At 49.0% G+C, this 13,347-nt stretch overlaps 5 protein-coding genes across 5 annotated transcripts; 2 read left to right on the plus strand and 3 right to left on the minus strand.

Moving 5' to 3' along the window:
- Window positions 1-859: 859 nt before the first annotated feature.
- N7506_004833 (fungal specific transcription factor domain-containing protein) lies at window positions 860-2,811 on the minus strand (the record flags this gene model as incomplete). Its single annotated transcript, XM_056954127.1, has 6 exons — window positions 860-1,135; window positions 1,189-1,659; window positions 1,704-2,220; window positions 2,280-2,406; window positions 2,573-2,666; window positions 2,782-2,811. 6 exons carry the CDS (start codon window positions 2,809-2,811, stop codon window positions 860-862), a joined length of 1,515 nt encoding a protein of 504 aa, XP_056813016.1.
- Window positions 2,812-5,255: 2,444 nt separating this feature from the next.
- Window positions 5,256-6,374, plus strand: N7506_004834 (zinc-binding alcohol dehydrogenase family protein; the record flags this gene model as incomplete). Its single annotated transcript, XM_056954128.1, has 1 exon — window positions 5,256-6,374. One exon carries the CDS (start codon window positions 5,256-5,258, stop codon window positions 6,372-6,374), a length of 1,119 nt encoding a protein of 372 aa, XP_056813017.1.
- A 457-nt stretch (window positions 6,375-6,831) lies between these two features.
- On the minus strand, window positions 6,832-8,924 carry N7506_004835 (MDR family MFS transporter; the record flags this gene model as incomplete). Its single annotated transcript, XM_056954129.1, has 9 exons — window positions 6,832-7,257; window positions 7,336-7,496; window positions 7,554-8,059; window positions 8,119-8,188; window positions 8,242-8,265; window positions 8,323-8,497; window positions 8,544-8,595; window positions 8,655-8,731; window positions 8,787-8,924. 9 exons carry the CDS (start codon window positions 8,922-8,924, stop codon window positions 6,832-6,834), a joined length of 1,629 nt encoding a protein of 542 aa, XP_056813018.1.
- An 857-nt stretch (window positions 8,925-9,781) lies between these two features.
- N7506_004836 (Cytochrome P450) lies at window positions 9,782-11,453 on the plus strand (the record flags this gene model as incomplete). The annotated part of the gene is made up of 4 exons (XM_056954130.1): window positions 9,782-10,016; window positions 10,074-11,052; window positions 11,135-11,211; window positions 11,275-11,453. The coding sequence occupies 4 exons, from the start codon at window positions 9,782-9,784 to the stop codon at window positions 11,451-11,453; spliced, it is 1,470 nt and encodes a 489-aa protein (XP_056813019.1).
- A 473-nt stretch (window positions 11,454-11,926) lies between these two features.
- On the minus strand, window positions 11,927-13,285 carry N7506_004837 (uncharacterized protein; the record flags this gene model as incomplete). Its single annotated transcript, XM_056954131.1, has 1 exon — window positions 11,927-13,285. One exon carries the CDS (start codon window positions 13,283-13,285, stop codon window positions 11,927-11,929), a length of 1,359 nt encoding a protein of 452 aa, XP_056813020.1.
- Window positions 13,286-13,347: the final 62 nt, after the last annotated feature.

The following is a 13,347-nucleotide window of genomic DNA, read 5'->3' on the forward strand; positions in this document are numbered from 1 at the left end:
CAGTTTTACGAACAAACAAAAGTCATTTTCTGCCCATTGAACTTGCAAGATGCACTTGAAGTGATGATTATCCACCATACCAGTGTATAGACAAACCCTGCGTAGCGTAGTGGGCTTTGGCCCTCCTCAAAGCCCAACTGAGCCTACAGGCCGATTAGAGCCACCATGAGGTCCCAAACAAAGTAAACACCCGCCAAAAGACTTTGGCGCATAATGTCATGTTTTCTTTGAAACACATATTAGATCAAATAAGTTCGTGAATTGACTGTAAATCGTTCAATGGATTGGAGGTTAATAGAGAGCAAGACCATGAACGGTGGACAGAACGAAGCCTCGGTCAACACGACAGAGTCGGCGATAGAGCGCGGCATAATCGGTGACTGCGGACAGGTCAGATCCCCATCGCGCCGAGGGGTCTATAGTAATCCAGCCACCGATACCACATCCACCCCTTGCATGAATTTATTTGTTTTGGATAAAAATCAATAGTGCCATAGGCCCATGACATCATCATTGATGTCAAAAGTGCTTTGACTCCTCTTCGACATACCCTCCGGTACGACGAAGCATACTTTATCTATTGTTTAGACAAAAGGATGACATTGAATACTTGAATTCGAAAGCAGAACTGTAGATGAACGTGGCTAGTTAGCTCACATGAGGATGATATAGTTCAGAAATGCATAAACGCTTTCAATGTGGTATCATTCTTATTCAAAAGAGACAAGTACAGAGTGGTGAAATCAAGGAAAGCGACCTCCACTGTCTTATTTGGCGGCTTATAAGCCTTGCCACGTTGTCAAAATCAGGGATTGCTAAACGGTGGATGTAGACAGCTCCAACATAAACCAATCTGATATCAAAACAGATTCAAAATATCCAGAAAGAACGGCTGCTCCGTCTCCTCCAACATAGAGCCTCCAAGCGGTGAGAGACTACACAATTTCTGAGAACTCTCACACTCAAGCAGCTCAAGGTAGTTCATAGCCAGGTTATTGCCACCTTGTAAAACCCGCAAGGCCTTTTTGAGTTCTTCCAATCGTTGCTGGTTATCCTCCGACACAGAGCCACAGTCGGAATGAGACTTGAGAAAGTTTGCAGACAGATACAACAGCATTGGAGAGAATGGATGGGCCTAATTGACTTTGTGAGACACTCGGTGGGAGTTAAGAGGGGGTGCAGCAATACCTTGAAATAGCTTGATCGTACAAGTGGTTTCGCCAGCGTAACTATCTCATACGCTGAATAGAGAGGTACCAGCAGCATCTGCTCATTAATATCAATTTGGAGAGCCTCCATGACATTGTGGAACCATATCACTGCGGAGTTAGCGAGCATGTTGGTGAAAAGGCGCATTGGGTCGTGAAGTTCGGGCGCAGATGCAGGGAGCGAAAGTAACATCAGTCGCTGTTGAACCATCTGATACAAGCGACCGTGGCGCTTCCAGAAAATCGAGGATGGATTCGGAGATGTGTCGGTATCGGGTGTGACGCGGTGGAAGGTGACACTGTGCCAGCACAGTGTTGTCAGGACGATGGTTTCTGCAAATGTAGGCAGCGTCTTGTTGCCTGAGTCTTCCATCGCGTCGTATAGAAGTGTCGTTACGGTGGGCCGACCATGCTGGAAATCTGCTTCGGATGCAGGAAGGTAGGTGTAGAGCTGCAGAGGTTAGCACAGTTACACTTCGTGGGTGGTTGTCGTACTGCTTCCTCGTTCAAACTCAGTGACCACTCATACGTGATGTTGAGAAACCTATCCAGGCAGTAAGCCAGCCAATAGGTGCGTCTCTTCTCTTCAGCCTCGGTCCAGATATCTGGGAGAGATATTGTGACTCCGATGTCATTGAGTCGGTCGATCTCGTGAAGCTTGGCTAGCTGGATGATTCGGAACGCACGTCCTGCGGTGAGCCATGCGCGGCGATAGCCCATGTATCGAAACTCATAGTGTGTAATGAGAAGCCAGGCTTGTGCGGCCTGGAGGGAAGCTGCATTTGCAGTCTCGATGTCGTTGTCGAGTGCTTCAAGCTTAGTCCGCGCGCGTCTGTAAAGAGATTCGCGCATGTGCTGCAAGTGGGCAGATCCAGCTGCTGCCATTGCCCACATTGCGAGTTGTAGACACAAATGTGGGTCTGGCTTGTTGCTTCTTTGAGACCAGCAGAAGTAGCGAGCTTGGTGAAGCATGGGTGCGATGGGGTGCACCCTATCAAAATAAAGTTGATCTCTGAATGCTTTGTCAATAAAGTGAGCCCCCGGTAAATGGAACAACAATGTGGTGCTTACAGATCTGCCTCAATCATATCGGCAGTTTCTTTTTCTTGGTCTGAGGGAGTTGTGGGTGTGATGGGCGACTCGTCAAAAGAGCGCGACCCAGTATTGGGCTCCGAGATCGTGGAGTGGATGACATATTCTTGCGGGGGGGCTCAAGATGTGGGACATCTCGTCTACTGGAATATAGCTCTGGGTCTCCGCTCGAGGTCTCTCGGCACTAGCCTGATCACAATTGATGATACTTTCAAGGGTGGCTGTCACTGATATTAGTCGAGCATCAATGTCAATATCCCTAGCTCACCCACCAATGCGGTTTCGCAACGCTTTGAGATGGCCCTTCTTAGGACCGCGTGGGGACCGAACTTCATTCACATAGCAGGCTGTACCTGAATCTTCACACTGGTTACATTGAGGACGTCGCCTATCGCATCGAAGCTTCTTTTTACGACATTCCTCGCATGCCTGACTCATCAGTCTTCGGTGTCGTACTTTCACTTAAAGGGTTATGGCTTACTAGACCTGGTTGCTGTCGTGATCCTGACATTGCAAATACTTGGAATCTGATTTGAGGCTACGGCCACTTGCCTCGGCTCCAGTTCTCGGAAGATGTATCTGAGTTAACCACGCACCCTGGGACTCGGTGGTGACAGTGTTTATAACGTTGAAACTTTGGATGGAGCCATTACCTCAAATCAACCTCGAAAAGTTTGTACCCATCGGCAGTTATGGGCTTTTGAGTAGCCTCGCGACGTTTCGGCTGGAAGTATCAGTTCTTTGCACGAGCTCTAATTATCGAGCTTCATTTCTAGACCCAGCCAGACCATCCACAAGGTTCTGATTAGACCCACTAAAAGCTAGCCATACTCTCTATCTATAATTGGTAAGTAGAGCCTCAAGATGCACCAGTTCCCATTTCCAATAGACTACTTTGGGCGGATATTGTGGACTGACATCAATTCAAGAAGTATGCATTAAGTGAACACAGTTGCATCCATCAATCCGTGTTAGCCAGCTGGACCTTGCTCTTTTGCGATCACACGAGAACGAGGTGGTATGAAGAGCTGCTCGGGGACAAGATGTACCAGCTGGCTACCCGAACACGTCGGTTGTTCGGCTGATATCAGAGTGATCTATCATCGTTGCTAGATAGCCGCATTGGTTAACCGCTGACCGGAGGAGGTGCAACTATTCCGAAATTTCTCTGCAGTAGGGTGTGGCCGATCACATTATGCCGATCAGAAGTGATTGCTATTGGAGAGGACCAGTTTTGCACGTGGTCATTATTTGGAATGGTCAAACACTATCACACAATTCAAGCCAAACGTGAGGGTGTCCTCGGCCAAGCGGAGCCAAGGCACTGTCACACTGAAAGCGCAGATTTGGAAGGAGCAATCTGACCAGAAGAGCACGGGGGATTTGTAGATGGGGTGATGCGTTTCAAGATATTGTTATCTTCCACCGGCGTGGGGGCAGCTCAAGGTTTATCTACATGTATGGTCAGAACTAGTCAATATTCTTTCAAAAATAATTGCCAAAGGCTTAAGTCATGTCAACAACAACATAATGAAAGGTTTGATCTCTCTGACGGTCTCGTTAGGCTACGTATTCCAGCAAAATCTAGCGGTGGTCATGGCTCGATGGGCAAGTGGTATCATCATAGCGTGCTACAGCCCGATCTAGGCACACAGCAAAGCCCTGAACTTTGACCGCGGGGAAAACACATGGACCCTGGATGCGAGGCTCTGGGTACTAAGTCTAGATATACTATGTACCGGACACGGGAATCTCTCCTTTGGCCCAATAGGGTCGCGTAGCTCCACGTCGTGACCAGGTCGACAGCACACACGTACACGTTGTACAAATCCCAAAGAAACCCCCATAACCATGAGAGCTGTGGACCTCGGGACTTGGATATTTTTAATCTCGTGGGACGGTCGCAATAGGTGTACATACCCACGCCCCACGCTTTAGATCTGGAATCCGCGTTATTGGTTGAACCTTGGAAATTTCCCGGCGAGGGCACGCGAGAGGCTAGAGATGCAGCTACGTCTAGTATGATCATAGTACAGTTTTGATTTGGCACGTAGATCTAATGCACGCTAAAAAGGGTGTTTAAGCTCGTCGGCTCAATCTATCTTCATCGGTGGAGCTCGGCGGTTGTGGATGTGAAAGTGGATTTAAGCGTTTAGCCTTTGATCATGATCAGCGTCGGCTTCGCATGACGCATTTTCCCGAGCCCGCTGATAGGGAGTTGTCCCTTACGACTTGACCGGTACAAAAGATGAGTAACTTGGGAGCAGACCTTGCTTGCAGGTCCGAATGGTTGGAATTATTTGGAATTCGTTAAGTTTCGGGGTCCAAATAAATGCAGATGACCCTCAATGATAGCATGTCCTGGCTGACGCCAGAAGAGGAAGGAGTTTTGATTGAAGAACAAGGAAATTCTTGAATGCCCAGATCAGGCCTTTGGAGAAGTCCGCTGGATTGATGTAATTTGGGAACATAACCACCCACGCCAACTGCCGGGTCCGAGCCGATTGCACATCCCGTGGACGCTGATTGAACATTGAACCTAGTCCTTCCAACTCGCAGACCGGATATTTCAAATCGGAAAATTAGGGGACTGTTGTGAGTGGCCTCAGTCAGAATTCGAGACATGCTAGTGGAACTATGGTGGGAGGGAAATTCTTTTATGAGACTCGTATCCTCTAGCATCTACCCAGCGCAGCCTTCGGAATTGGTTTTCAGCATTTCCGCAGGCAATGGAGCGACGGACGAAAAGGGATTCAAATAACCTCCGAGGATCCAAGGTAGAGGTACACTAGCACCGGCTCGTTCCGAGTAACCGTTACCCAAAGTGGAACGGACTTTTCTGCACCAACCCCGACCACGCTGCAACTATAAGAAGTGTAAGTCGAATTAATGTCACAGATGTCAAATCAGCTGATGGAGAACATCTACTCCAAACACAATCAAGTATCATGCGAAATGATGCCAACCAATCAAGCAGCATGGCTGGTCGGTCAACAAATCCCCCTCGAAGTAAAACCAGCATCATATGCACGGCCAGATTCTAAGCAAATCGTTGTGAAGAATGCGGCGATTGCTGTGAATCCAATCGACTGGGCGAAGCAGTTCGTGGGCGACAAGAAATGGAAATGGATGACATACCCTTGGATCCTCGGCGAGGACGTCGCTGGCGAAGTTGTCGAGATCGGGGACGAGATCACTCGCTTCAAAGTCGGTGATCGAGTGATTGCACACGCTGTCGGCTTCTATGTTTTCGGCAATCGGGTAGAAGAGGGCTGCTTCCAGCTATACACGATCGTCCGCGAGAATATGACCGCCCCGATTCCTGACTCGCTGTCCTTCGAGCAGGCCAGTGTCATTCCGTTGGCTTGTTCGGCTGCATCGTGTGCCTTGTACCAAGAGTCTTATCTTCAATTGCCGTACCCATCCTATCCACCACGCCCTTTGAATGGGCAATATATCTTGATCACCGGCGGGGCAACCTCCGTTGGATGCAATGCTATCCAACTTGCGCGGGCGAGTGGTTATAAGGTCGTTACCACGTGCTCCCCGCACAACTTTCCTCTCGTCAAAAGGCTGGGGGCAGTGTACGCCTTTGATTATAACACGTCCACACTTGAAGAGGATCTGCTCACGGTATTGAGGGGAGTAGAAGTCGCTGGCGCGTTTGCCATTGGGCCCGGGTCTGTGGAACTTTCAATCAGTATTTTGGGTCAACTCGGGGATTCATGTCGCAAAATAGTCGCTAAGGCAAGTTTTCCTTGGCCAAAGGATGACCCGGCAAATGAGGAGGAATATTGGGAGTATATGAAGTGGGTGGATGGTTGGAATGATAGGATCAGCGAGATGGGATCGAAGAACGGAGTCACAACGATTTTTGTTGAGGGTGCGGAGCTTGGTCGAAGTGAGTTGGGCAAGGTAATCTATCAAGACTTTCTCCCCGGTGCGCTGGCTGGAGGGGGTTATGTTGCTGCACCTGAGCCCCAGGTCGTCGGGAAAGGATTTGAATATGTTCAAGAGGCACTGGATGTCCACAAAAGGGGAGTCAGTGCAAGGAAGGTTGTTGTAAGCTTGTAGATCGTTTCAGAAGGTGACAGGATATCCTTCTTTTCTTAAAGAACTTAGTATTACAGCTCGTAACTATTTTGATTGGGACCTTGGAGTTTCAAGCAAAGGGCTTTGAATTTTTTTAAGTAAATTAGGACTGAGTGACTTCATTTGAAAACGCCGAATGAGCGCAGAAGTTTGATTCCATGAAAGTAAAACAAACAAATTATCGTGGAACTTTGCAATGAAATATCCGCCTGAAACACCTTGGAAAGAGACCGTATTCAACGATGATGGTACAGGCGAGCAACGAGCAATCCAGTCGATACAAAAATAGCAAAAGACCTCCATACGAGATCGAAATTGAGAAAAAGCACTCAAGAGTGCGGAGTGGAGAGAGCAAGAGTGGAGAGGGTCCATCTAAAGCGACCAGTAAACGCAATGGAACAGTGCGGGTCAGACTACTGTTCTGCGGAAAGGCCTGGTTCTAACCGGTGCCAGAGTTCTTGGGAGCGCTATCAGTATTCTCAAGGGCGATATCCGAGTCCTGGGCGGCAGGCTTGGTCTTGCGAATTCGCTTCATTCCCATGAGGGATGAGGTAACGAAGCCGGCGGCAGCAAGCGCGGTGAGAAGGTAAAAGACATGGGTAATGCTCTCCGAGTAGGCCTTAAGAACATCGGGAATGGCGTCCACGGGAATAACCTGGCGGAAGTGCGTTGCGCCGGCCGCGAGGATGATCTTTGGGTCGACCTTGGGAGCATACTTAGGAAGCGCGGACTGGAGGCTCTGGGAGAAAATCACGGTACTGAACTGCAGGAAGAGGGAGGCTCCCATGTTCAGAGAGAACACCAGAACGGCCATGGCAATGGACATCTCCGCTGGGGGGATCAGGTTCTGCACCGCAATCATTGGCTAAAATGAATTTTGTCAGTCACGAGGTTCAGGGTTTTAGAAGACAACAAGCCATGTATCCATCATCATGCAACTTACCACTGAAGTAGCCGAGCCAATACCCACTCCCACAATGATCTGATATCCCACACGTTTGGCGATCGAGTAACCAGGAGTGAGCATCGTGAGAAGTCCGTATCCGATGGAGGCCAAGACACAACCAGAGACAACCGATGGGAGGTAATAGCCCCACGCCATGACTATATTTATGTTAGCTCCATCAAACTACAAAGTTGAACAAGAGGGTGTTGGCTTACTGAGTCCTCCAGTGAACAGAGAGAAAGTGACCTGAGGCAGAATGTTGGGTAGGAAATAGACACCACTCCGGATGGGCGAGTTTCCCTCAACAGCTTGGAAGTAGATCGGGAGGTAATAGGCTCCAGAGACTGTAACGCCGGCGATGAAAAAGGAGCTAAGGCAGCTAGACCAAACGGTGCGCTGGCCGACAATCGCGAAAGGGAACATCGCATTGGCACCACGTCGGGATTCCCAGAGCAGGAAGACCGCAAGCATACCACCGAAGCCGCAGAACAAGCCAATGACGGTTGCGCTTTTCCATGGGTATTGATTGCCGCCATACTGAAGTGCAAGGAAAAGCATAATCATGGCAGGCGCGAAAAGAACAAGACCCATCAGATCAAGAGACTCACGCAGGGCTTGACGAAGCTCGGCTCCCTTTGGCTTTGGGGTCCTATCGGTCATATCAATGAAGGCCAGGAGAAGAATCACCACACCACCGATTGGCAGGTTCAGCCAGAAGCACCTGTTTTATCGTGTCAGTGCGTCGTAGAGAGGACTGGAGGGTACATCTGCAAAGCTTACCAGCGCCAAGTGACAAACTCGGTGAACGCACCGCCAAGGATTGGACCGAAAGCCAAACCCAGTTGAGTGACTGTGATTCAAATTTTAGCAAGTGTGAAGCACGATAGATCCTGCACAACATACCTGACATCAATGCGCCGATGACACCTTAAAGTGGAGATTGTTAGTATTTTGCGTTGAGGAGAGCGGTGCCAGATTCCTTACCTGGAGCTTTTTCCTTGGGCATGAACTCGGAAACCATAGTCAAGCCTCCATTCAGAAGGCCCGCCGATCCAAGACCGGCAATGGCGCGCGAAACGATGAACATCTTGGAAGAAGTCGACAAGGCACAGAGAAGAGAACCAAGTTCGAAGACCAGGAAGAACGCGAGGTATGTCCACTAAACACGTCAGTAATGTTTCTGCGATATTAAAAACGGATATTACCTTAAGTGGGAGATTTGCATAGAGTTTTCCGGTGAATGGCTGGAACGCAGCACTAGTGAGAGCGTGTTAGAGACCTATAGCCCTAAGTCGTAAATGACGATCTATACTCACCTTGCCAGTTGATAAGCACTACCATACCAACCCACGTCCAACAAGGAATGGAAGTGATTGGTAATGAAAGGAACAGCCTGCAATCGTCTGTCAGTAAAATTAATCAGATTTGAGCACGTTGATAAATCTCACAGTGGCAAGAATGGACGCATCCAGCATGACGGTGAAGGTTACCAAGGCGATGGCAACCAGGATGAAACCCAGCTTCCAGCCTGTCGGGAAGGGTACGGCCGCTGCAGCGGCGGCCAAGGCCTTCTGAGCTTCTTCCATTGTCGGACCAATTTAATTTGGTAGAATGGAATTTCGATTGAAGAGCAGAAAGAGAAAGGTTGTGGGAAAGGAGAAGGGAAAGGAAGAGAGAAGGGAAGGGAGAAATAACACGCCCGTAGCACGCCCGTAGCACGCCCGGAGATATGACTGTGGTGTGGCGGAGATAACCCGAGGGGAGCCCGAAAGGGAAGGCGACCACCGGTTACCAATGAGGAAGGCTCGACCTTCTCGATTTCCTCGTCTCGTGACTTCGCCAATCTCCCGCCCCTCGCTGTACATCTTGAGTCGGTATCTCGTTAAGTTTATATCTCGAGGCTACTTATACATGATCATTTGAACATCTTTTGATCATGGTTTTCCTGTTTTGACGGTGGAAACTGAGGTTGATATACTTGTCACTAAGTCATATACATTCTGGCCAACTGGGCTGGTTTTGCTCTCCTTGCTGTCTAAAGACATAACATGCAGCCTCAAACTATGTGAGTGAAGTTGAACATAGATGATGAACACCACAAAATCTTCAGTCCGAAAAACATCCATCTCCAGCGGTAATTTCATGTCACTGACATAATGATGACCCAACGCTGAACGGGGTTCAGATTTCCGAACACCGATGCGGAATCTGACTTTAGGGGACTCATCATCTTCTCCCGGTACAAAGATCAAGGGTTACATAGAATGAGGACTTCGTGAAACATTGGCTTTACAATGTTCTTTCTCTAAGCGGTGCGGTACAAATTGTTAGAGCAATCGGACATTCTAAACACTGTAGGCTAACGTATTAATACACGTTTATTCGGACTGAATCTCATCTTGAGACTTGTGAGGACTATCGAGTAGTACATATTTGAATCATTATGTCTGGAAGCTTGATGGAGGTCATCCTCGAAATATTATCACTTATCACATTCCGTTTCATCCTAGGGTGGTCACTGCTTGTGACAGCTTCAGCCCTTCTTTACCGAGTCTTGACAGACCCTTTGTCCAAAGTCCCTGGTCCATTTATCTCAAAGCTCACTGGGATAGTAGACACATTTTACTATGTTCGTGGCTATCGACACGAATATGTCCACAGTCTACATGAAAAATACGGTGGGCTATATCCGCAGTAACAACTACATCAAGATAACTAATTGCCACGTTCCATAGGCCCAATCGTGCGGTATGCCCCTGGACATGTGAATATCTCCGACATTGGAGCCGTACATACGATCCACAAGCTCGACAGAGGTTACATCAAGGGAAAGTGGTACCTCTCGCTAGCGCCGCCGGGTGTGTGGACCCTCATGAATATCACTGACCCGCGGATGCACACCCGATGGCGCCGTCTTCTTGGAGGACCATTCCAAGATAGCTACCTGCAAAAGCTAGAGCCGGTAGTGTGGGAGAAAATGTCACTTGCATTGGGTAAGATGGAGGAGCAACTTGAAGAGCATGGGCACATTGATGTTTTGAAGTGGTGGATATACATGGCGCTCGACATTATCACGGAACTCAGTTATGGAACGAGTGTCAATATACTACGGGGAGAAGAAGAAAGTCGCTATATAATCGAGTATCTCGAAGGATTGGGGCCTGTGCATGCCGTCAGAACCACAATGCCGTGGGTCGTTGCAATTGCAGCTCGACTGAAGCTGCCCATTTTCAACAAACTTCTCAACGCGGGCCCTCGAGCTGCGATTTGGGCCCAGAGGACGCTCGATGCATACAAGAGGTTACTTTGGGAGGCAGATCCAAAGCCAACTCTCTTCACACCGCTCTTCAACAATGGTGACAAAGGCTTTAAGGATGAGCAGATCAAGAACCTTGCCGGATCTAACATCACTGCCGGTAGTCATACCACCGCCACTGTCATGACCTTCGCCGTGTGGGCGATCTGCAAGCACCCAGAGGTGAGAGACAAGCTTGTGGCGGAAATCTCGATGCTTTCGGACGGTTTCAAGCATAGCGACGTCCGAAGTCTGCCATATCTCAACTGTGTTATTCGTGAGTCCGTCCGGCTGTACGCTGCTGTTCCATCGGTTCTCCCGCGTGAGGTTCCTCCGGAAGGGGCGCAGTTTTTGGGATTCTTCATCCCCGGCGGTGCAACTGTTTCGACACAGTGCTACAGCCTTCATCGATCACACAAGTATTTCCCTGACCCATTGAGGAAAGCAATCAGTACTCCTTGTCTGAGGGTTTTGTAGCCTTGCTTGCTGACTGTCCGGTAGATTTGATCCCGATCGATGGATATCCCCGACCAAAGAGATGGAGGAAGCTTACATGGGCTTTGGGGCCGGCACCAGATGTAAGGACCCCGTGAAAGGCAACGTGGTATTTCCCGAAATTCTGACCTTAATTCAAACATCAGCATGCATTGGGATCAACTTAGCTCATACCGAGCTCAGACTTGGAATTTCAAACTTCTTTCGCAAGTTTCCCACGGCTGTGGTTTCCACAGATGGAGGAATGTCAGATCTCGATATGAGACAGCGTGCATGGGTCTTCATGACCCCCGTCGGCCATAAATGCCTCATTGGCGTTCAATAGCAAGATGCAATGTTGTGATAGTCACGGCGATCCCGGGGGTGAGGACTGACGAAGGGAGATGGGCTGGAAAGCGACGGGGGTCGACGTAACGGCGGGAAACCTTTGAGATGGGTGTGGGGTATTTTGGGAGCTGTTCTCTGGCAGCTGCGTGGAGACTGTCGTCAAACGTGTCTGTGATCGGCCTAAATAAGTCTGTTTTGGTGCTGCTTCATGGGCTGGTGATACCTTGAATTGACCAGTTGATGGTTCGGGAAAAAGTCCAGGTGGTAATGACATCCACCAACTAGGTCGATTGGCGAGTTTGACTGGGGCCTTTGGTCGAGTTTGACCCACCGTGTGAGCGTGGAAGATGTAGGCAAAGGCAATCACTCTATCTCGAGACATTTGTTTCGCGAAGACTCAACGAACTTTGATTTTCATAAACAAGCAGAGATACATGGTCAAGATCAGTATAGCACTTGCCAAACTTGCCTCTATCCTATAAACTCAGTGATCTTGCCCCATTGTGGATGATTCTTCAACCCAACCATGTCATCATCTCGCAAACAGACCAAAATAGGTAAATGCTGGGCTTCGTGCGGCATAAAATACACACAACCCGGGATTGGGGCCAAGTCAGGTCTTCTTGCAAACAAGGGCCTACCAATCACACCAAAAGAATGGAAAAAATCAGCATTAGCCACAGCAGACGCCCCAACATCTGTGTCTCGATTGAACAAACCCCCATAAATTATCCGCGATTTGTCGGGTGTGTTAGCAATGTAGGTCACATAGCTCCGAACGGAGAATTGGTTGTTGGCTTCATTCAGATCCGTGCGCAGCTTGCGGGCGACGGTCGAGATATGGCTTTCCTGGAGATCCTTGAAGGTCATCCGTGTCGCGGCATGGTAAACCATGTGCCCCATATATTCGGGCGGAATAGCCATCGCTCTGCGCACGTCAATCGCGCGCAGAAACTTGGTCACCATCTTGGGTGATCGCCCATTTTGCGTGCGAACATCAGCGAGACACTTCCAAAAGAATGCGCTCAACGCGTCATTGCTGGAGATGAACGGTACAGATGGGTCATTTTCTTGATATTGCAAGGCCGCGGCTTTGATTTTGGGGACTGCCGAGGCATCCATAAGAAAGTAGCCCCACCGAGCTACCTGGTCAAAGGAGAAAGCTGGCGAAGGAACATAATCCGGTGGGATCTGAAGGTGGCTATGATCTTTGATGGGTTCTCCGGGTGGAATGAGGGGTATGAGCGTGTTGCGATCACGATTGCCTTCCCTTATAGCAGTAGAACTGAATTCAGTACCTTGCATTGCTTTTGAGAAAAGGCCGATGACTTGCATCATTCCGCTTGCGTCAATAGCGTTGTGTTGCGAGGAAAAGTTTAGCAGCAGCCCTTCTCTGATGAAGTTGGCCTGTATGGCGAGTATCGGCGACGGCCTCTCCGCAGAATCTTGATAGCTTTCTGGAAACCCTGGATAGGAGGCTACCAGCTTTCCATCAATCATTGAGCAGGGAGCTTTCTTACGAACGAACTCTGCGAATGATGGAAGTTGGTTCGTATAGTCTCTGACAGATAGGATTCCATTTGAAGAACTGGCACTTTCTGGCCAATCGACGACTTTGAAGGTTCCAGAGTTTCCTGGCCCACTTCCCTCATTGACCACAGCTCCGGCGAGCCAGGGAAAGTTGGCTGTGAGGTTTCTGGTAGCATCTTCCAAAGCCAGAACAATCTCCGCTCGGTCGGACTCATTTTCAATCTTGAAGCCCAGAGTGCCGTGATTGTATGTCTTTAGTATTGGGAGTTGCCCAATGACGTCTTGGTACACTGAGATCATTCCTCAAAAAAGCCGTCGGGAATATGGCGCTGAAACCAAGATGTTCTGGTAGTTATGCAGAA

This window comes from Penicillium brevicompactum (assembly GCF_028827555.1).
Source record: "Penicillium brevicompactum strain IBT 35665 chromosome Unknown utg000003l_segment0_segment0, whole genome shotgun sequence".
Classification (NCBI taxonomy): Eukaryota; Fungi; Ascomycota; class Eurotiomycetes; order Eurotiales; family Aspergillaceae; genus Penicillium; species Penicillium brevicompactum.